This window comes from Plectropomus leopardus, chromosome 15, assembly GCF_026936395.1.
Source record: "Plectropomus leopardus strain MGB_pleo_1.0 chromosome 15, ASM2693639v1, whole genome shotgun sequence".
In the NCBI taxonomy this organism is placed as follows: Eukaryota; Metazoa; Chordata; class Actinopteri; order Perciformes; family Serranidae; genus Plectropomus; species Plectropomus leopardus.
The window spans coordinates 28,343,272-28,367,504 of NC_142190.1; the positions used below are offsets into that span (position 1 = coordinate 28,343,272).

At 39.8% G+C, this 24,233-nt stretch overlaps 1 protein-coding gene across 10 annotated transcripts in view; it reads right to left on the reverse strand.

Moving 5' to 3' along the window:
* Positions 1–998: 998 nt before the first annotated feature.
* LOC121952540 (acetyl-CoA carboxylase) overlaps positions 999–24,233 on the reverse strand; it is a 47,600-nt gene continuing 24,365 nt past the window's right edge. For 5 of the 10 annotated variants that reach the window (XM_042499287.2, XM_088088979.1, XM_088088982.1 and 2 more), the window contains 25 exons: positions 23,761–23,863; positions 23,562–23,669; positions 23,407–23,463; positions 23,088–23,132; positions 20,654–20,695; positions 19,916–20,131; positions 19,610–19,765; positions 19,299–19,523; positions 17,892–18,047; positions 17,630–17,776; positions 16,954–17,223; positions 15,958–16,055; positions 15,650–15,770; positions 15,372–15,482; positions 12,446–12,589; positions 12,212–12,332; positions 10,458–10,554; positions 9,697–9,793; positions 9,474–9,609; positions 9,217–9,394; positions 8,627–8,739; positions 7,019–7,173; positions 5,975–6,145; positions 2,781–2,917; positions 999–2,620 (listed from right to left, as the gene is read on the reverse strand). In XM_042499287.2, the coding sequence (XP_042355221.1) occupies positions 2,494–2,620; positions 2,781–2,917; positions 5,975–6,145; positions 7,019–7,173; positions 8,627–8,739; positions 9,217–9,394; positions 9,474–9,609; positions 9,697–9,793; positions 10,458–10,554; positions 12,212–12,332; positions 12,446–12,589; positions 15,372–15,482; positions 15,650–15,770; positions 15,958–16,055; positions 16,954–17,223; positions 17,630–17,776; positions 17,892–18,047; positions 19,299–19,523; positions 19,610–19,765; positions 19,916–20,131; positions 20,654–20,695; positions 23,088–23,132; positions 23,407–23,463; positions 23,562–23,669; positions 23,761–23,863 (3,331 nt within the window). In that variant the 3' untranslated portion in view covers positions 999–2,493. The remainder of the gene's footprint in view (positions 2,621–2,780; positions 2,918–5,974; positions 6,146–7,018; positions 7,174–8,626; positions 8,740–9,216; positions 9,395–9,473; positions 9,610–9,696; positions 9,794–10,457; positions 10,555–12,211; positions 12,333–12,445; positions 12,590–15,371; positions 15,483–15,649; positions 15,771–15,957; positions 16,056–16,953; positions 17,224–17,629; positions 17,777–17,891; positions 18,048–19,298; positions 19,524–19,609; positions 19,766–19,915; positions 20,132–20,653; positions 20,696–23,087; positions 23,133–23,406; positions 23,464–23,561; positions 23,670–23,760; positions 23,864–24,233) is intronic. The other 5 variants (XM_088088978.1, XM_088088984.1, XM_088088977.1 and 2 more) reach the window with 3 other exon arrangements.

Here is a 24,233-nt window from a genome sequence, read left to right on the forward strand (position 1 = left end):
ATAGGAAGACTATCATTTCGTAGTAATCAGAAAATGTCCCTCCAGAGTAATAGACTTTGTTCTGGCTGCTGAAATTAATGAGGCTTCCAGTGATGTGATTATCTGTCTCGAGGATCGTCAATACATAAAAATAATTGACAAATTAAATTACTGCACATTCTTGGAAACTTGAGTTGTGTTAAACTGCCTCTTACTTTTTTATGCTTCCGCACTGGTGATAGCCTTGGTCAAAGGCAATGTGTTTTTTGGGTTGTCTGTCTATTTGTCCCATTCTCGTGAATGTGATATCTCAAGAACACCTTGAGGGAATTTCTTCAAATTTGGCCCAAACATCCACTTAGACTCAACAATGAAGTGGTTAAATTTGGTGATCAACGGTCATAGTCACTGTGATCTTGCAGTAGTCTCATTTCCATTAAAACAATATCTTAAGAACACTTGAGTCAATTTCTTCAAATTTGGCACAAACATCCACATGAACTCACCGATAAAATGATTAGAATTTTGTGGTCAAAGGTCGAGGTCACTGTGAAATTGTGTCCATCTCATTCTGATACATATAACACTTCAAACTGGCCTTGAGGATATTTTCCTCAAATTTGGCACAAACATCAACTCAAGAATAAATTGATTAGAATTTGGTGATTGAAGTTCAAAGATGACCTCACAAAACATGTTTTTGGCTCTAACTCAAGAATGCATACACTAATCATGACAAAATTTAACACAAATGTCTAATTGGTGATAATGGGTCAACTTCACTGTGACATTCTAACAGAAGGGGAGACAATTGGTCAAAAACTGAATTGGTGAAACTAATCTCAGGTGTCCACCTTGAAACTGTGCTGATTGATGAAGCATCGATGTTTTCACAGACATGGACGTACACTAAAAGTATATCTTGATTAGTGCATGGAGGCATGTAATTGGAAAGTGGTAACTGTAGTTTTACAACGAGGAAAATGTAGATTTTTAATATTTGCACACACACGTCAAACTAAGTTGGGTAAGCTTTATTAAATTTGCGCACACAGTTAGAGCTCATCACTATAAATCGTCCTCCATCCTTGTATAGGAATCAACCAGTTACTTATAAAGCAACTGGACAACATGTCAATACAGGCACATAAAAGGCACAGCACTGTACACAAAGCCATTTCACATCGCTAACTTTGCATTTTCAGCAGAGCAAATGACAAGATGATCTGTAGAGACTGACATTATGGTGCTGTTTTTCTATTAATATTATATTATTATTATTATGTACTCTATTCTCATACAGTTGCCACAATTTGCCTGTCTGTTGGTAACAAACTCAAGTTGAGAATTCAAACATTGTTTTCAAAATTAATATTAAAAATAAGTAACATTTCATATACATAAAGTTACAAACTTTAAATAGAACAGTTTGGATTACAGTGAAAATTAGACACCATATCTGACGTGTAACATGTGAGTCCAGTGAACGGTTGTTATTCACAAACAAATAATTAATGAATAAGCCATCTAATTGGAAATTCAAAAATATTTCTCTAGTTAAAAAAAAAGGAGGTTTGGGGAGCAAACTCTAAAACTAGATGTCAAAAAGGGAGCTTTTTTTAAACATGCTATAATCCACTCTGCGTAGTACCATCATCTCTGTGTGTATTCCTGTTTGCACCACTTTGTGCGTATACACGTGTGTGTTTTCAAGATGCACCAGTTAAGAGTGTGCAGGTTTGATTCCAGGTGCAACATGAGTGAGAAGTAAAGTGCATGTTAAGCAGCATGTGTGTGTGTACTGTGTGAGTGAGGACAGAAGGGACAGCTGTGGTTTTTGTTGTGAGGCTAGCTGCCCGTCGCTCACTGCAGGGTAACTGTGAAACAGTCGGGGTCTAAAAGGGACCTTGTCCTCGCTCCCTGCTGAGCTCTCCCGTCCAGATCTGTTGTAGTGTTCCCCCGTCTTTGTTCAGTAACTAAGTGCTCCCTTCTTAGGGAGTGTAAAAACCCCCTCTCTCACTAATGCCCCCAGTGATGTGTTGTCATTGTCGAGTTGGTCATCAAAACACTTGAATCCTAACAAGCATATGTCACAAACCAATGTACCTTTTCATATGACAACAACATAAATGTATTGTTGTTGTGATTATCATGGAAGCATAAACATCCACCCTGGCCAACTGTGTAACCTCCAAACATTATTAGTCACTCGATATTTCCGAACTCTTTTCTCAATTGCACTTGAATACAAAATACATGGATTTATCTAAACACTACGTGTAAGACGATTTTACAATAACTGATGTCAGTCATCTGAACCTAGTGAGAATCATAGCCAACGATTCATCAGTAACCTGGCAGCAGCCAAGGGCCATCATGTTGGCTCCTCCAGCTTCAGTTTCCAGCTCGGGTCTGAGTCAACGGTGGGTCTGGCTGAGCCGGCTTCCTTTGGCTGTGGTCCGCAGCCTGAGCTGAGCTCCAGCCAGGCGGGGAGGACAGGCCACGCTCGCCTCACTAGGAGGAGGCTGATGTCTCCATTGTGGATAAGATACGGACCACCTCGGCTCTCTGTGTGGGCGAGATGTGCTGGGTCATGTGCACAATGGAATCCATGGCGACCTCTGGATTGGCTTGAACGAGGCTGAGAATAAAGGGGAAACAAAAGAAAACATTGTAATCACTCACTGAAAGCTGGATCACATGTGTTTGCCAGGTTAGGAAATGAAGGCAACGACAGGTGAGAACTAGCTGCGCTGTGTAACTCTTCACCACACCGAACCTGCATTCTTTAGCATTCTCACCTGCGTATCTGCTTGAGGATGTGATCCCGGCGGATGTACTTGATGTTCTCGTCGATGACGGATCTTGCGCCCTCCTCCTCAGTGAGTTGCCTCTCTAGCCACGCCACCACCTCTTCATTATTATCCCACAAATAGGCCTACATAATGCAGGGAGGAGTTGTTAATAAATAGAACATGAATAATTTGGCCTCGTTCACTAATATGTGCATAAAAATATTTGTACTTTGTACAAAAAAAGTAAGCATGCACGCAGAATTACTGCCAGATTCATGACATATGCACCTGCCAATTTTGTTCTTACCCCCGTGTGTATGGTAAATCAGAATCATTCTAAATATACAACCCTTCAATCCACAATTCCTCTGTGAAATCGTGGACTATCATCTTTTGCTTCCACGTATAAGGGGCTTGCCTTTCTTTTATCACTCATATAACACGCCTATGTCACCTGCAATAGGAAATAATGACGGCTAGTGCGGCGGCTGCAATAGACATAAACCTGCTGTTTTAAACATCCATAGCTATGCGTCTTGGAATGTTATGGAAACGCAGTCATCTTGCAATTGTGTTTCAGCAAAATTCTGAAAATATTGCTTAAGCTTTGCGCAAATCTGTAATGAAAACCTGCCTACTGAAGATGTACAGGACTTAAACCTGAGAATGTTCTTTTAACACATTATTTTGATATTTAAAGATGCACTCTCTCCTGAAGGCACCGGCTGCAGTGCCTTCCAATAAGGCTAGATATGCCATATTAACACATGTATGTGCAATTTGGCACTAGAAATGGGTGGGAGTAGGCACTCCTGATAGGCCGAGTCACTTGGCCAATGCATAAGTAAATTAATTTTTCAATTTTTTTTTGTTGTTGTTCTTACATGTTTAAAATAAATCAAATCAAATGACCACTTTTAAATACTGATGTCTACTCAAGTCATTTTTAATGAATGTTGTATTCATATGTAATGCACTTAGTTAAAATTAGACATACTCTTCAAATAAGACAGTTGGACTATTTTCATTCGCTTAAGCATTGTCTGAGGCAGTTCTAAATCTGTTTCAGCATATGAACAAATTTTGGTAAATGAATCTAAGATTTGAGCTAAAAAAGGTTCTTGTAAATGATTAAAAACATGGATTTGTGAGTACAAACAGTTTGTGAATAAGGGCCCATTGTGAAGGAGACTTCCAAGTATTTCTTTGATAAATAAGCCCAGGAATTACACTTTCTCTTATGGTGTGAGTATGAAAAGTGTGATTGTGAATTTAAAAAAATAAATAAATAAATACTGAAATATTTTTGAACAAATACCTTAATATCAATATTGCAATGATATTGTATGGTTGATTATCGGTGCTTTCACAAAATATTTACACAGTGACATTTTTGATAAACACCAGTAATATGGGTATAATGACTAAGGTGGTAAAGTTAACTAGCTACAAGAGTCTGGTAAGTTCAGAAAATCACATCACTTTACTGTAGTTCAGCTTTTTAAACCAGGAAAAGATAACACTTTAATGTGATGATACCCAAAATTTAAGATGATATCTAGTTTCACATTGATATTGATATAGAGTTGCTATATTTGCAAACTCTACCTGAGAAACAATAAAAATGACATACCGTATGAAAGGATTAAATATATGAATAAACACATAAATAAAATTAACAACAAAAGAAACGGACAGGCACAAAGTGGGGGCCGGACATCTTGTTGACTGGACCTGATAGGGAAATTAGTATTCATGAGTGCTGGCATCTCTGATCCCAAACAAAGCCAGGCTGGAGGGCTTAGCAAAGATTTGGGGGCTGAGGGGTTTAATGGGCTCTTGCCTTTTTTATGAACAGTCCTGCTTGAGGTCCGCAAGAACATTTAATGCCCTTATTAATCATTTTTAATCTGTTTGCTTTTAATTAAGAAACAGCGTGTTGCTCTCCTATCTGCACGTGCCAGGGCTATGATTAATTGTGGCTTAAGACAGCCAGTCCTGATTGGGATAATATATTAGCTAACAAGAAGGCCACTTCTTAGGAGATCTCAAACGCCGGGCCGCCTCCTGTCACCCCCACGGCTGGTCCTCTGAGCCTCTGAGTCGGGGCCGGAAGGAACAGCATTTATGCTTCTCTGAGGGATGTTTATTTTCATTAACTACCAGCTATCAGTCCATCTGTATTTCATCGCACTGTTTTCATAGTAATGCTTACTACGTCTTTATCAGGTGCAGCTTGAGGAAAAGGAAAAGGAGCTTCAGGATCAAAAGAATGCGACCTCTGTAATCATCCCCAGGGGCTGAGAAGGTGTTTACACACCTCCCTGAAATCAAGTAAACCTCTGACGCTGAATTTAGTGACGACTGTCAAAGACTCAATCATTCACTACAGAAGACTGAATATGACGACTTCAGATATGATCAGATAATTTAACTGTATGAAATCTGAAAATAAATTAGTAAAAATGACTGATGATGATATCTGACTGATGCAGATGTCTGTGGTTGTGAGGCTATGCATCTAGGAAATTATAAAAAGGTAAAGACTAAAAACACAATAGTATTCTATACAATTTTTTGCCCACACTGAATGTCTTTACTTTTTTTTAAATCTTATTTTTAAACTCCAAAGACAACTTTTCTAACTATATTTATGTTATTGTTGCAGTACTTTGCCTTATTTTCATTTCCTCTTAATATGCTTATTGTATGTTTAATCTATGCACCAAAAACCAAAAGACAATTTTTTGTTCTTTTCTCGCCCCCCGCCCCCCCGTCCACCTTCCTTTCTCTCGTTTTTATTTTGAGTTTAAAAAAAGAGACAGAGCACACTATTAACAAAGTTAGAGATTAATTTGACTGATAACATTATTATTATTTAAAATTCTCTATAGACATTGCCACAGTATCCTTATAGTGAAATATTTTAATTGTGAAAATCTGATATTATGCCCTCTCTATCATAGTCATACCCTAACTGACACAAGTGAAGCAGTAATGATATTATTATCATTTTAGAAGTATTTGTTTAAAGTCATCATCATTCATGTATTTTGCTTTGAAGAGTTAACTTTTCAATTCAAAGTCCAGTTTACATACTATGGCAGACATTTAGTATGGTTCTCTATATTTTCCACTCAGAGTCACTGCATAGTGAGAGATTATAGAACAAAGCCTTTAAGTGCATAGTGGGGTTTTACCTTGACGGCCCCCTCGGCCTCCACAAACCAGCGGCGCAGCATCGCCTGGATCTGTCCGTCTGTCAGCTCGTTGTTGGCTGCTTGTATCTTCCTCTTCACTGTGTCCTCCAGCAGCAGACGCCGCAGACGCCAGTAAAAGAACTGACGGGATGTTTGCCATTCAAGGATGTCCTGAGACAGACAAAAAAAACAAAAGAAATCATCATGTAAATACAGCTACTGCTGTCAGAGTCTGCTATCTCCTGCTTCTTACAATTTAATACATATTAACTAATAAGTTGGTGTATTTCCTCTTGGTGAATTTAAAGGGGAACTTGAATCATTTTCTGCTGGTCTTAATCCATACCCAGGCTGTCACACTGAGGTAGGACTCATTAAGGTAATGGGACTAGCTGGCAAAAAGGTCTGTGTTTTACAATTGTCTTGCTTTGAGAAGAGTCGCTTATTTTCTCAAACACGGAGTACAGAATACACAGAATACAAATTGGTCTACTTTAACAAAAAGTACACTCAATTTTAAAGGGCTAATTCAGGTTTATGGAAATTCTATATGAGGGAATCTTTTGATAAAAGTTTCATCCATGTAAAGCAGATCAGTGGTGTCATTCCATAAATTAAGCATTCATCACAGGATTTTTTAATCTACTATCACAAATTTCTCCACTGATGTACTTGAGTTGAACACACAGACCACTAGAGTCACACTGTGTGCATAAAACACACTGCTCACATGACCAGAGGGGTCTGTCACAGATGGATGGCAGTCAAAGGTGAGTGTGTGTATGCTTGGATGTGAAAGATGGGACTGGGCAGGCACAGGATGACATGGGGTCTGCCTCAGGCTGCTCTGCACTTTCTAAGGTGATTGACCAGGGTCATCAGAAGATAATTATGAGGACGAATCTCACAGCCTGGTGAGACCAAACATTATTCACTAGGCAGGTGCAGCAGCAGCTCGATGGATACTCCCCTGTGGGTTTTTCAGGTCATTCACACACTGCACACTCTTACTGTAGCAGTACAATGCACACAAGGAGTGCTCACCGTTATCACGCCCTTCTCTTGCATGCGACCTGGGGTGTCGTGGAGGTCTGCAAACTGCACAGCCACCTGGTGGTAGATGGGTAGGAGGAACTCCTCACGTTCCTTTAGCTTGGTCTCCAGCTCTTTACGATCAGGGGGGCTCAGCTCTGGAGTTCCTGTTGGGAGTTTCAAAACAACACAATAAAACACTGCATCAAATTATTTAACAACTAGGGCTGCTTGCAGTATGCCCCCATGCACCAGTCAAGCTGAACATCGATCCATGACATGTTTTACAAATAAAATCAGTAATCGCTTCATTTTATCCTGTTAGACATTTGTGTAAAATTTTGTTGTCAAAATACCATACAAGTTCTTGAGTTTTGTTTGACCACCAGATTCTAATCAGTTCTTTCTTAAGTCCAAATGAATGTTTGTGCCAAACATGAGGAAATTCCAACAAGGTTTTCTTGAGATATCATGTTCATGAGATGAGACGGATCACCGTGACCTTGACCTCTGACCACCAAAGTGTAATCAGTTCATTGCTGAGTCCATGTATATGTTTGTACCAAATTTGTCAAAACTGCCACATGGTGTTCTTTAGACTTTGTATTCACAAGAGTGAGACAGATGAGGTTTGTTTGTGCCAAATTTGAAAAAGACCCCTTACAGTGTTAAAATAAATTATATTGCGTTCACACCAATGACACACTTTAGGCCACAGTGACCGTGACTTTTGATCTGTGACCACAAAAATCTAATCAGTTCATTGTTAAGTCCAATCAGATGTTTGTGCAAAATTTGAAGAAATTCTCTCGCAGTGTTCTTGGGAGACTGCATTCATAAACATGAGAGAGATGCAAGGTCACACTTACTTTGACCACCAAATTCTAATTAGCTCATCTCTAGAGTATATCTGTGCCAAATTTGAAGAAAACCTCCTCAAGGCATTTTTGAGATATCACGTTCACCAAAATGGCATAAAAACTGACTACCATGTTCCTGCAGGTTTCTATAACAAGCTTTGCATATTGACATGAAATTGCAGTTTTTGCAAATAGGTGAAAGAAATGCAGTACAGAAGAGACTGAGTTTAGGCGGGAAAGCAAAAACTTCTACCCCCACATCCGATAACTGGCCTACTTTTATTGTCTCGTGCCCTTTAATTCAACTTCTACATGTGCATGCAGCAGTGAATTAACATTTGGTAACAGCATTTTGTTTCAGAGCTCCCCCAAACCCCTGGCTGCTGTCACCAAAGACTGATTTCTGTCAATTCCAATCTGTAAGCTCTCAAACCTTCCCCCAGTAACCCTCCATTCCTCCAGTTTGCCCACAGCACCGAGCCCAAACAGCATTGGACCACAGTTGCTCAGAGCCTGCGGGAAAATCAATAGGCAGTGCAGGAGAAACAGGAGAGCTGGTGATTGATCTGAGCAGGCTGTGATTGACACGAGTCCCGAAGGAGCGCAGCGAAGATGATACAATCAACCCCAAATAAAGAACGACAGCAAGCGCACACATGCTCCCACCTGATGTATTGCTCCTTACTAAAATGAGGACGAGGTCGAGGAGGGCAGAGACACCAGTAAAGAGCTATAATTAGATTTGAAGTGGTGGACTTACCCAATCGTTCAGCCAGGCTCATGTAGACTGGATCCACTCTTCTCATTGTCTTCACCAGGTCCTTCCTCCTGAATTTGATCTCTACTGTTCCTTCAGGCTCCAAAACTCCACCCCTGGAGAAAAGAATGATTTAAGAGAACAGAGGTGGTTTGATAAAGATGACGCCACATCTACACTAAAGCTGCAATCAAACAGAGCATGTTTTGGCATCCTGTGAAGGCTTTTTAAATGGTTTTCAATGAAAGTGAAGCATTTTCCTCACTGCTTATGCATTGCTGACTGCTTAGCATTTTTCTGCTCCATGCACTTTGCATTTTTTGCAGGAGCACCCTAAATTTCTCTAGGTGAAAACTCTTCAATTTAGAGCCAAAAAGTGCAAAATGTCATTGACTTTTTTGTTTACATTGTTTAATCCAATGAATTGTGAGGCAGTTCTTCTGCGGTGGCTGGGGAAAAATTTCCGATGGCTTCAATCCCTAATCTTCATCACTAGTTGCCACTAAATGCCTAAAAAAATCTTACAGTGTTCCTTAAAAATGAAAACATAGTGTGGATGTTGCCTCAGTCTGCCCTTTTTAAGTCTAACTCACCGGCTGTCCTTGTCAGCGTACATCTCCATGTGGCGAGGGTTGATGGTGGGATCTATAACCACCCAGGATCCTCCTCTCAGCTCAGCCTGCGGAGGAATATAAACCAGCACCGGCTGCTTGTACTCCCTCAGCCCATCCACGATGTAGGCCCCGAACTTCAACACCTGGTCATACATATCTAAGAAGAAAAATTTCACGAGTTACTGAATGTCTTTAATCCCACATTGACTGATTACCACTTTCAGAAGCAGAAGTACCTTTCATTCCTCCAGAGAAGCCCCTCCAGTTTGAAAACACTATCAGAGGTAGACCCTCTCTGTTCAGGTCTTTGATGGCCTGGGCTGTTTTGAAAGCAGAATCTGGGAACCAAACCTGTCCCGCCTGCTGGATGATCTGATCACACAAGTCAGAAAATCAGCACCTGGGTGTCTGTAAATGTGCTCAGATGGCAGCTTATGCTTGAGTTGATGCACCCCTTACCTTCGCCTCGGAGTCCAAATTGGCTGGATCAGCTGGGATCGACAGCTCCACTGACCTGGTTTCCACAGCAACCACTCCAGTAGGTATCCCACCCAGTCTGTGGAGAGAGAGAGGCCATTCAGCGCTGACATCTCCAAAACACCTGGACTTTTGAACTTTTTCAACATCTTTTTTTGAGCAAATTTAAGACCTACCTTTTTAGTTTGGCTTTTAATTGAACTTTACTTATTTATTTATTGACTATTTATTTATATATTTTAGGCTGTTCTTTTGTTTTACTAGATGGTATATTATTTTATTTTAATATTTTTTAACATTTGTATCTATTATTATTTGTTCTGTTATCCTTTTATCTACTATTTAGAGTATTTTATCTAATTTTTACTTACTTTGCTTGTTATTAATATTACATTTATTTATTTTTTATCTTTTATTAAAAGGGTTTTATCCTGTCTCCTGGTGTTTCCTCACTTATGGTAACATTTCCTCAGTCCCTGGTTTTAATGAGTACTCCTGTTTTAGTGCTTTAATTAATTACGTCTTTCTGTTTTACCCGTGTGCCTGTATATGTGTGTGAGTGTGAGTGTGTGTGTGTGTGTGTGTGTGTGTGTGTGTCTCTAGTTTTATTGCATGAAGCATAATTTTACAGTTTTTCTTGTGCCTCAGTTTTTCTGATTGATTGATTGACTACATTTACAGTGGGAACAAATGTATGATTGGCAGTGTGTCATCATGGTTGAATGCTTCGTCGGGGCACTAACCTGGCTCTGCCTACCACCACACTCTGAGCCCAGGGCTGCATGATCTCCATGAAGGAGCCCTGGTCGAAAAAGCCACTCTGCCAGGAACCCTTTGGAGCTGTACATGCAGAGAGGTGTGCCACAGAGAGGTTAGAAAGGAAAAAATGGGGAAACAGGAAAGAAAGTGTGGTTAAACATTGCAAATTGGAAATGCAACTGAATCCATTGTTTGTCTCTTTTCATATTGTTTTCAAAAACTACGGCTTTATTCCTCCTGCAATCCAACATTGTGTATTTTCTCCCTCAGAATCTGTAATTTTGGCGGCAAACCATGATGGATGACGGCAGAATAAAGCTTGCTCAGCTCTTTTTCCGCCTGCGCACACTGAGAAACATACCCAGCCTACGAGGTTACCATTCAATTAAGCCTCGCCACTCATCACTAGCAGGGACGCTGACTGGCTTCCCACACGGTCCCTCAATCTCTGTGCTGTCCCAAACTGTAATTACACTGATGTGGAACCTGCTCGGTCCTGACCTGCAGTGTAAAACATGCTGGATCCATTTCGGTGCTATCTTGATCTTGCCTTTAGCAGCATGATTCTCAGCTTTACTGTTTTCCTCTTAGTTTCTTATTCGTCTCTCTAGTAATAAATTATTTCATCCTCTAACCTCGGGGATATTAGGATTAAATGATTAATACTTATATTTACTTAATCAATAACACACACAGAACTGGGAGCGTGGTTCTCTACAAATGCTGATAACGCATTTTGAATGATTAGTTGAGGAAATGGGCAAAATTTATAGCATATAAATCATCATTATTGTGGTTACAACAAGGATGCTAGGTAATAAAACTTTTAATGCAACTTAATAATTTACGTTGCCACGCTGTTCCATATTTGGAGCAGAGAATGGCTGTGGGCCTGCAACTGGCGGTCATTACTGTTAACTGAATGATTGTTTAGTCATTAATATTTGGTTAAAAAAGTTTAAAAAATGGTGAAAACTGCCAGTCACAGTTTACCAGAGTCCAGTGTTCCATGTTGCAAAATTGCTTGTTTTGTCCAAGTGGCAACGTGCACGGCACATGCCACTATCACAACATTGGTTAGGGAACATAAGGATGGTGCAATCCTAGATACAAAGTGAGTAAATTTTGTTTTAATGGTTTTAACCCTTTTTTGTAATAGCCAAAATTAGCATTAGCATTTTTTATAGTTAATAATAGTCACAAATGCACCTTGCTAACCTAGCTAGTAGCTAGCATTCTGCCTTCTGCTCTAAATATCCAAAACTGTGATGACTGAAATGATGCGGATTTCACAATTGTGGCTATGTCCACTGTTTTACACAGTCTATGGTTTTGTCCAGTCAACAATTATAGATTTGAAGATTTTCAATATACAGTTATATAAAAACTAAAAGGAGCAGGAAATCTTAACATGGGAAAAGGTTATGAAGCAAATTCTGGGCATTGTCCCTTAAGAATTGATAAAGTGATAGATGACTAAAATAATGAATCAATCATCAAAATTCATTCAATATTTAATGCTGAATTTGAGAGGAATAAGGACATTATAGGGTTAATCAAATGTTTGTTTTTAAAAAATCTAATTATTAACTTATTTAATATGTAGTATCATACAACAACCATTCAAACAGCATCTAGTAGAACTACAGTCACCAATATTATTCTGTACCTATCTACCAACACAAATTAACAAGTTTCCGATAAAAGATTATTCTGGAAATTAAGACTGGACACTCACTCTGGCTGGGACGTCCTGCTAGCATCCAGCGAGGGTCATAGGGCGCCTTCGTTGGCACAAACTCAATCAGTCGATCTATAGGATCCTTGGCATTGAGGATGGGCACTGGACTAGATTTGCACTAAAGAAAAGAAATGCCTTTATTTTACGATGACAAAAAAACATTCAGATACATTCATTTATCACACTGATACAAGAAGCAGCATCCTATTCAAAACAACAGTGGAACATTACCATGGGCATGTAGGAGAGCCACTGCAGAAGTGCAAACACTCCCTCAAAGTCATCGCAGACTGTATAGTGGGTCACTCCATTGTTGTGCATGATTTGAACGCCACCAAGTTGGTTGTTTGATGTGTACACTTCTCTGCCCAGAACCTGCAGGCAGAAGAAAACAAAGATGTGGATTTACATCAGGGGGCGCAGAGGACAATAAAAATAATACATTTCTCTGTGGAATCCCCGACTGTCTGACATTTAATCAGGTTTTTAAGCATATACCACGATAGCGAAAAAAAGGCTTTTGAAGGTACATCACACACAGTCACGTACAGCAGCAAACTAATATGGAAGCACTGCTCTTGAAACCTGCTTGAAAACTCGAGCGGCGGCTTTCTGTCCACTTTAATTTGGTGTGGATTTATCCTTGAAAAGCCTCTTCTCTCTGGCTTCCAGTGGAGGCAACGGGGTAATCTTCATGTTGTGGAACCTCGGCCGACAGCAGGAGGTGTTGTCACCAGGCTGCTGGAGTGGGGGATTGTGGATCAATATAAATGGCACACAGACATGCCAGGTATCATCAGGGGTCCTGCATTACATGGCCCCACTGCCTCGTCAATACAGGTGATCAGCAGCAAGAAATCTCTGTACCGCAGCGGTCACAGGTGGGTGGCAGCACATGCCACTCTTCCAGGGAGATTTTCAGATTTTCACAGATGGTGTGATGGCTTTTCTAATCCAAAACGCAAAATTAAACATCCAACATTAAACATCCCTTTTTGTCGTCATGTGTATCTCTGTCTACCTGGTGATAGATGCTGTTGTATAAAGGTGATACTGAAGCCACCAAACTACTTACACCTTCCAAACTGCCCCTATGCCAACCTGAAGCCATAAAATCTCACTCCCAGCCCACCCTATTTTCATAAGCAGCCCAGAACAGGTGGCAGGGCCCTGACATGGTTCCATAAAAATCAGAGAGGAGCTCAATCCCTACCCTCAGCTCTCACCTTTTCAGCCATCATTTACTTTCTTTATTACCATTAATGGTTATGTATCTGGCCACAAATCTAGGGCACTCTCCTAAAGCTGTCAGGAAAGCCTGCGGCCCCGAGAAACACTGCAGTCACCTTGACATACACAAAACCCCCGTGCCTCTGGCCATCGCTGGCTTCATTAAGATTCCACAGCAGAGAGGAGAGGAGGGGATGTAGGAGGAGGAACAGAAGGAGAGGACTGCGAGGAAGAAAATGAGGGGCGAACTGGATGTAACAGCTCACTGGGGTATTTATGCTAGTAGTTACTATCCACTCCCCATGAAAATATGAGAGCTATCCAGGAGCTAATGGAATGATGATCTCTGGGTGGCAGCCTCCTGCTCTCCATTAAGCTTCAGTTAATAGCCAGGAAACCACATAATAAACAGGCAGAAAAAAAAAATCTTATTTCTTGCTTGTGTCGCCTGTGAAATCAGTGCTATTCTAAAATAAACACAATCGATTTCAAACAAAGGGTATATTGAGACGCATCCTCTGCACATTGCTGACACTTGTAAGTGAAAATTACTGGGAGTCTACTCCAGCAAATAGAGCTAAATAGTGTGGCCATCTAAAAACAATCGAGCTCCCCGCAAATAGGTACGCCATCATGGGGCCATTTGCATGATTTGTCATGTTGCGATCTGTCATCTAATTTGAAATGGAGTCATCTTAATGCACTGACAAGGACAGAGAATGGAAGACGAGAGGAGGTAGTGAAGAGTGAAGGCGTACACGTACACACACACGTACACACGCACACACGTACACACGTACACACACACGTGCATCCACACACCAATCAACTGCATGCTGAAAACAATCTGCCTCAGCAAAACTTTTCATTTTGATTAAAAACAAATGATATGGGTGTCCTGCACTGCAGCCTCGGGCATGTCACTCTATTTCTATGCAAATACAACTTCATGGTTCACTTTCAATTATTCTACTATGAGTGGCAGGCAGGCCTGTGGCCGGGATCCGAGAGGGAATCCTATAGAACAGAATGAGGCGGGAAGAGACCTGATCACCCGGTTGGAACAGCACCAAAATCATAGTACAAATTTCTATTTTTTTTTTTTGATCTATAAACACACATCATTTTTCCCTCATGATGTGTTATTTGATATTTTAAAGCCGCTTTATTATTTTAAAAAAAAAGAAGAAGAAAAACACACATAGCCCCTCTCCAGATCTTTTTTCTCTTTCGTATTTACAAGAGGCATCGTGTTTTTAATTTAAAATACATGAAAACTAAAATTACAGCCTCGTGGTCGGATGCCTCCACAAACCTGTCCAATTGCACACACATTTTAACATCCATGTCTGTAGAAACATGGATGCTTCACACACATCTTCCCCCCGGCAGCACAGAAGATCTAAACAATTAGCACATCCAAGATTAGTATTTGTCCAAATGTCTCCCACTCTGCTGACCACTGAGTTTTTGGATATATATATAATGTCCTGTTAGACATGTGTGTGCATTTTTTTGGCATATGAATTCTTGTGTTATGGTCAAAAGCATGTTTTGTGAGGTCACAGTGACCTTTGATATTTGACCTCCAATTTCTAATTATATCAGCTGTGACTCAAAGTGGACATGTGTGCCAAATTTGACCTTCTTATATACTGCATTCACAAGAATGAGATGGATGCATAATGACAGTGAGTGTCGATCAATAAATTCTAATAATTTCATCCGTGACTCTAAGAGGATGTTTGTGCCAAATTTGAAGAAATTCCCTCGAGGTGTTCTTAAGATATCATGTTAATGAGAATGACATGGACGGACAAACGGACAACCTGAAAAAACATAATGCCTTCTGCCGAGGCTACTGTCAACATAAAAAGCATTTTTGTGTTGTGCTGAAATATGCATTTCACTTAGTCAATTATTTTACCTTGTTGAGAGCTCCAGCTCCTGTTAGGATGATGTGAGAGTTGTCCACTTGAATGGTTCTCTGTCCAAGCCTCACCAGATAGGCCCCGATCCCTATGGCTCTGCATGTGACCTGCAGGTCAAGACAATCATGTTACGACTTGCAAGCAAATCAACTCTTTGTTCAGAGCAAGTCTCTGTATTTGAAAGATCACACACATGTGTACAGCTCAAAGCTAAGGAGGAGGCTACATGTATGCATGTGTTTGCTGAGCACAAGTGCGCCCACTTCAGTCTCACCAGGTTCATGGTGATGATCTCCTCATAAGCCAGAGAGGATTCTCCCGCAATCATTCCAGACCCTTTCAGATTCTCCACGCCCAGCCCTTCATCTTTCCCAATGATGTCAGTGATCTTGTACCTGCATGATAACACATATATTCATTCAAAGCTGGACATGACCCTCTGATAGCTCTCCTTTCCATTCGCACCTCTGCTGTAATCTCACGGGATTTAAGCCGTGAAGTCGTGCATACTTGACTGATACTACAGCATCTTACAGATGCACTTCCTCACGTACAAAGGTAATGTGTTATGAAAAGATGTACCTGGATTCTCCCTCATCTTCCACATGTTCGCAATGCACAGAGTTCAGGGCTGAAACTTTCTTGTAATCCTGAGGTGTGAGGTAGAGATACTTGAAACCCTGCGGGGAAATATAACAATGACTGCTTAGTTATAATAGATACACATGCAAAAAAAACTACAAAAGCTGAACCTTCTGAAAGGCAAGAAAAGTAATGTAATATAATGTAAAGAAAAAAAAAGAAAAGAAAAGAAAAGAAAAGAAAAGGCAGAATGAGACAGATATGTCAGTTACACTTTATAGCTTCAGACAGCTATCTGCAGCGATGTTTCATAAACTGAAAATTGTTTTTGACATTAGTAGGTTGCAAATTTGTGTAGTTGTCTATATAATATCTAATATTTATAATATAATTTAATATTTCCCTGTTCAACTCAGTTCTTAACTCTTATCAGACCAAACAGCATAGTCACCTTCATATTCTGCCTCAGTCAATTTTCTATAAAATATGTTGGACCCATAATGTGGAACAATTTTAATAAGGTCAGACCTTGTTGGTGTTTTTTAAAATATAATAAACAATCTTGTATCTTTGTTATTTTCTTCTGGGGGATTAGTTTATTCTCTTTTTAGTAATTCAGGTTGATATTACTTTTCTTTTCAGTATACAACTTTTTCTTACAGGATAATGACTTAATGTGATATTTTCAAATTTGTATTCAGATAAAATTTCTTTCATTTCATTGTTAGAATAAAAAAACAAAGGAAGAGCCAAGATAAGCCTTTTAGGCTTTTGGCTTACATTGCACAATGTTTTATTATTATTATTTTTATTGTCTTTATTGATATTCTTTTTTATTAATGTGCCATCAAATTTCAGAAATCAGATACCATGATAAAGAAATCTACTAATACATCAACACCATTAAATACAAGAAAATAAACAACAGCCAGCAGTTAATGTGGAGCCTGAAAATGACATCCTTCAGGATGATACAGTGTTGATACAGTGACTGACCTTATAGGGGTCGGCTGGATCTTGCCAGGCCACATGGAACATGTGTCTGATTTCCTCTGCCAGCCCAATGCGGGCCCCACTGTTGGCTGCGATGTAGATCCGGGGGATGCCGCTCTCTCGGGCCATCTCTGAGGCTCGCAGGAACAGCACGTCCTCCTGAGGCCCAAATGAGCCGATCTTGTGTGTGATGTCGTTACTTATGACGATGATCTCACGTCCCGCTGGATATTCTGGTGTACGCAGAGTCATCCGCCATGCCACCATACCAATCTGTATGGACAGAGCAGGGGCACTTTAAAACAAGTAATACTGTATATCTATAACTAAATACTCTTATTTGAATTCAATTAAATATAGTTAATTTGATACAGACTGCAAATGTTGTATTGAAATCTTGTTATGAATAAAAAACAGCCAATGGGTATTTTTTCTTCATGCATTTTCAATGATGCATTAAGCATTCCAATACAAGTATATGTTTACACAAGTATTTAAAAAGCACTAAAAAACACAGCCAAAGAAACACAGAGACACCTACAGCATATGTGAGAAATTGCACATTTTGAAAGAGGAGGTGGATAAACAAAGAAAAAAAAGTCACAATAAAACAAATCTGTGTTGTTGTTTTTTTTATTTTCATGTTTTAAATTTAAAAAAAAAAAAAAAAAAAACAGACCTCATTGCCCCCTGGCAGTCGATTCATCTGCACCAGCTGACCCTGGGCATCAAGAACGAGCTCTGTGAAGGTGAGCAGCTCAGAAGGAAGAGGGCATTTGGGTAAGTGGGCAAAGGCTTGGTAAGAGTGCCACAGCTTTTTCAGAGCCTGGGAATAGAAATTAAACAGTGAGAACAGTAAAATAATTTGAAAAAAAAAAGAAAAAAAGAGCAAAATCTAAGCAGTTTGGTCAAGATATGAGTTATCAATTTGCGTAATGTACCTGTCTGAACATCTCTGGAAAGTCGTAGACGTAAGTGGTGCCCAGAGACTGTGCCTGGAAGCGCTTGGACTGCAGCAGGTCCTTTGTCACATAGGGCGTGTTGATGAGCATGCCATGCAACGGACCCTGCTTGTCTCCATATGCTTGGAACATGATCTGAAAAAAGAGGGACAGAGTCACTTTACAGATAGATTCTTCTACCACTGTGCCAAAGTATCATGAATTTGAGAATGATGATGGTGATGAGCGTCCGTGATACCCACTCCCACTGCATTAATCAAAACAAAGTATATGGTGTAGCAATTCCTTATTCTATACACTATAAACATGATCACACAGAAGTCAGATGTTAAAGAACAATGTACACAGGAAGTGGTAACAGCTTAGACAGGACATCGGGACACAAGTCATACCTTGTGCAGTTATGGTTTATGCAGTCACAGATGTTTTGTTGAACTATGCCCACAACACCCTAAAAAGACTCAACAGCATGTGCTTTTTTTTGCAAGAAATGACAACTGTGTTTAGAATTAAAAAAAAAAACCTCTCAGATTCCCCATGGTTGATGGTCAGATGGATGTATGGCCCAATAAAGTGCAACTTACCTGATCTGCTGCGAGAAGAAATTAAATTACTGAAAAAAATTGTCCACCAGGCTAAGAGCACAACATCATACTGGATCTTTACCAAAACTCAAATGAAAGCCAGGAATATTATATTCCTATATGGTATAAGCAAATTAAAAAAAAAACATCTTTAAAGGGGAAAAAAACATTTTGCAGCCAGCAGACAAATAAAGTGTTTTTCCAAATTTGCTTGTTCTGGTCTTTTTTGTGTCCAAGTCTTGTTAAGGAGAAGTCTCGTTCTGAAATCTCATGACAGGTGACTTGTTACACGGGGCAAAAAAAGGTGGAGACAGAAATTAGAGTTGGAAAGAGGGGTGTCGGTAAAAGTTTGTTGTGTTTGATAACAGAAAGTATATCTGACTAAAAGATTTAAAAGATTTTAAATGTCATGGCTGAATATTTAGCTGATTCTAATGAGACTTCTTTGTTTGCAAGACTTGGACACAAAACAGAAAAGAACACTTAAAATGTACAGAAACAAATATTTTTAATGGCTGTGAATAGAAGGGGCACACCTGTCCCAAGTGGTTGCATTTTAGCCTTTTTTGTGTTGCTTAAAACTGGTCCTGTTGCAATTTTTTTTTCTCCCAGGAGTAACTTAAGACAGAAAAATGTGGGAAAATATGATGATGAAGTTGGAAAATACTGAAGTATCCCTTTAAATCTACAAGAGAGCCTGTTAAATTGCACTCTGGGAGTTGAGGTTTCCAGGATGGAGCTGAGGCCCTTTGCCAGCAACTGGACAAAAGCAGATGAGATGGAAGATGTATGAGTGCCCCACCTGTCGGTCTTTGGGCCCCACCTGTCCCGTTCGGGAGTCAGTGACCTCCTTGTACAGGCTGATGTCCAGGTAGTAGCCTGACTCATTGGTGAGGAAGAGGCGGATGGGGATTTGCTTTCCTGTTGGAGTCAGGCGGATGTTGATCTTCAGCTCGGCCTGCAGGACGCGCAGCTTCCACAGACGGCTGCCGTAACGCATCACCATGGAGCGCACGGACTCCTCAATCTGTAGTTTGGAGAGAATGTAAATTTACTAATAAGACGTGTGATCTGCATATCAGAGATGTGTGTGTGTGTGATAGTTTTACAAACCTTTGATGGGTCCATAATGACTGTGGGGACAAAGTTGAGGAAAATGTGGTTGCAGTCAGTTCGTACGGTCGTGTTGTTGAAAGCCACCTCCAGCTCATCCATGGCTTCGAGCAGCAGACGCTCAGCCTCATTGTGAAGGTATTCAAAAGAGGCCTCCTAGTAACAGGAATAGAGGAAAAACTGTCAACGAGGGCAGTAAGATTCAAGTGTAAAATCAAACAAAAGGACATAAAGTACTGAAAATTCATAAACTCTGACAAAAACTTCTAGAAAGGGAGTGCAAAGGTTGTTCCTCCGTTGTCTCACCTTTGTGACCAGGTCAGAGTGGCGTATGATGGCTCGCACAAAGAAACGGTAGTCCGTAACCTCCGTGCCCACCTCCACACGGGCTGCACCCAGGTACAGGTGCATCTTGTGGTTGGCGCATGGGATGGCCGTCAGGGCAAAATTGCGCATGCGGTTGAGCTCCAACTGGAAAGCAAGTGCCGGCTCCAAATGACGATAGATCCTGTCCTCCTCAAACTGTCGCAAACATACAAACACACAAACACAACATTTCAAACAAAGACTTTCATGAAGAACTTTCTCTTCTCTGCCATCATCTCCTCCATTAACGGAAGTCACTTCAAATTGGCAATTTGAGAAGCACTGAGTTGATGTAAGAGTAAAAAGATGCCTGTGAGCCACAGACTGTATTAAGTAAATGAAATTATGGGCAATCTCACTCTCAGAAAGCTGCTAATGGATGTCATTTCTCTTAAATGGGAGACATAATTAAAGAGTTCATTACTTTAATGAGTTTTGGTGGTGTCATTGTAGTGAAACTATCAGGGGTAACAGAGAGGAAGAGCCATCACTGATAGTGATAGAGTGAAATTTAGCACTGCCAGGGGGGTTAAAAGTTGCCTCCTATAACCAAAACAGAATTCTGAGTGAAAGGGAAATGTGGGTTGCTTCTACATGCCAACACCAATTTAACCATTTGGAAAATATTTAAACACAAAAATGATGATCTGACACATGGTTTGTGATACATACACCTACCTTATCTCTGGCACGGAATGTGAAAAATTTGGGGAACTCTCTCTGTTTTGAAGATAGCAAGAAAGAGATAGAAAGAACAAAAATATCAATACCTTAATAACAAAAAAAACAACATTTTTTTAAGCACAGCAATGTTAACCATTTGTCAAATGTTAACCAAACCTTGTCAAATTGGCCTGATTTCTTAAAAAAAATAATAATAATAACATGGGAAAAAGGCAATAAACAACTTCAGAAAAGTACCCAGAAATAAACAAGAAATAAGTAAAAAGTACAAGAAAATTACCTGAAACTAAGCAAAAAACAAACAAACAAAAACAACCAACAAAACAAAAAATGAACTAACAGTACAGTTAAAAATCTAAAAATAAAAACAACAATTATTCTGTAAAAGAATTTTAAGTATATAATTATGAAAATTATAAATATAGTTACCTGGAAATTCTTCCCTAGCTTAAAAAAATCATTTTCCGAATCTACTTATATCTTGCAATTTGCAGAACATTTCTTGCATAGTTGCTTATTGCTTGTTTCAGCCCATGTTTTTGCCAAAAAAAAAAAAAAATCAAACTAATTTGCTTTAGGGTTCAAAGGTTTAAAAATCTGTGAAAGACTCCTTAGTGCAGCACAAGAAAAGTGATGTCGATCCAGGTTTCAAAGGATTGAGAAATTAGTTACATGTCTACAACCATAAACCTAATCACAGCAGGTGACAAAAAGCTGGGCTTTGCTAAAATGACTACACCATTAAGTATGGAGTATTAAACAGTCATGATTAGGGCCTTGTTGTGCATGCATTTGTCTGTGTGCGTCTTAACTACTTTATTTATCTATCTTCAAATCACTGTGTATTCATTCAGACAGCAGTCCACATAATAATGTTAATGGCCTGTATATATACACTATATAGCACCACTCACTACACTAATGAATAAAACATGTCCTTTTTTTCACAGGCATTTGATCCTTTTGATCCTTGAGCACGGTCGCCCTGTTTGACGTTGTCAGATGAAGTACCCCACTTGCCAAAACAATGCCAGACCGATTGGGGACGCTCTCATCGGCTCACAGCCTACAAAATAACAACTGCAATAGCGCACACACGCTGGAAACATCCATGATTAGACGGCGTGATTACACATCACATTCTACATTATAGTGTACTGAGAAGAAAGCATTTTAGGATGAGCATGCAGACTACTGAAAAATACCCCTCTGTGTAACAAGGGCCACATAATGACACAAGTTAGCATGATTAGCTCTCATCAGAGACTGCGGTGCCATCAAAAGAGAAATCAAAGCCTATTGTGAAAAATGACAGCAGAGGCGAAAGAACGGGGCATTTCTCAAAATCTAATTCTGTCCTAAATCCCTGTCATTATCGTGCGGATGCTGGTGGGTGTTCTGTTGATTGTGGGTCAAACTTGGACAGATAACTGTAGATCTGTGTGCAGACAGAGCATATCACAAAACTGCCATGATTGGGGGTTCAGTTCCTCCTCTGCTATTCATGCTAAAAAATCTTTATTGCAGGGCACTTATTATTGACGTTTTAAGGTGACAAAATCTATGCAGAGGGTTAATGTTCTGGGGCTTTAACTGCACCTTTAAACTGTAGCTGTAAACCCAAACTGTGGCTAACCCAGACAGTTATTGATTTGGTTTAACGGTGGGTTAGGTTGCTTTTATTTTCAGTGGTGCAACAGAGTTTAAAAGAGTTTCATCTTAAAATCAGGGAGTTGCAGAAACTCAGATCAAAGATCAAGCAGTCACTGCTGGATAAAATCCATGTCTGTTTGATCTCATTAGCCTTCCTCCCATGGATTAAAACAGATATGTTCCAACTGGATATTTTAAGGGGAACGCCACCCAAATTAAAGGCTTAGGAAAGTTCATTCAATATTCGAGAACATGAGCTACTCTCTCTCAAAAGCCAGAAACCAGAGAAATAACACTGGGACCACACTATGGGACCATGCACGAGCAGCGTATGACAGCTGATACATGAAACTGCAGCAGTCAACTATTTGAGTTGTTTAAACCGATAGCATTGTTGCTGCAGAGCTGTCTGCTTCTATAACTAGCATTTATCCATGTTTAAAAGCCAATACTCAACCAATTCATAGAGCCATGCAAGCCAATGTATTGTCAACAACATGGTCATGCAAGTTCTTATGGGTTTCTTTCGATAGAAACATTGTCAAAAGACTTTTATTTTGAAAAAGAAAAAAAACAGAAAAGGTTGAGTTTAAGCATAAATATAAATGTTTTTTAATGTCTATGACAGACATAAACACTTTCTTGAAAGGTGATACAAAGTCAGCATGACCATCAAAACACCATTTTAACCGTCTATTTTTGCTGAAAACTTGTCCCATACATGACATCAAAGAGCCATTTGTCCTCATTTCCTTTTTTTTCCCCCTCTACTTACATGAAACCTTTGGTCCACCTCACAGTTGACTTGCTTCCTGAAATCCTGTCATCATAAATGCAGCAAAAGCAAGGCATGCAGAAAGAGATACAAAGACAAACAGGACAATAAGCTCAATTTCATTTGCAAATTATTACAGTCGCCACAGTGATGTCATTCCATATAAATAAAGCAGTAAAATATTAGTAATTAGAAGATGCAGAACTATTTGTTTGTAAACACTTTCAGACATGCTATCAGAACTGCTGAATTGGTGACATGCACAGCGGCAGATTGTGGAGACAGGTTGTTGAATTAAGTCATTATTAATTAGGCTCACCTTCTGGGCCACAAGGAAAGTCAGCCTGCGGATGCCGTGTTCAAACAGCAGAGATTTCTGGAATGGGATGAAAAAAAACAAAACATGTCAGGATGACAAGACCTCTCACTGCTGAAATGAAGAGAAACAAAGGCCCTGTCACTGAGCGCTCCCACCTTTGACTGAGTGAACTCTCGGAATATGGCTGCCAGGCCTTCATCATCGATGTCGCTGTCCGTCTTTATGGCCACATTCAGGATATGGATAGGCTCATCCTGGACACTCTGGGTGACAAAGCAATTACACATTTCATTCTATCCTACACACTCACACAGGTCAATGACTGGCCTGTGATGATCAGTCTGCTGTCCTCACCTTGTTGTCCTCTTCACCATACAGGACAGGATTACCTCCCTCTGGGAAGGTGGGACTTGGGGGAGGAGAGTCAGAGAAGCAGCTTAACACGTCGGCTATGTTCCTGTAGAGTTAAAAAAAGTATTCAAACCATTAATAATAACACCTGAAATATTATCTTCACCCAGCAGGAAAATACATTGACATTAAAGATGAGATGCATGGTTTTCCTAAAAAACAATTTATAGACTCATACAGAAGTAATCCCCTCATCATCAGTTATGACTATATATTGTATATAAAGATGGATAACATGACAGTTCCCCCAAAGTGTAAAATTTCAATCTTGATCGCCCCCTGGTGTCTGACTGCAGTATAGGTCATAAAGCCTGCCCCTCCATGTTGGTGAATGGGACACAGGCCAAACTAAAAACTCAAAAAACACGCCAAATAAATGTTTCCCAAAGATGGTTTCTGTCACTGAAGGTAGTTCT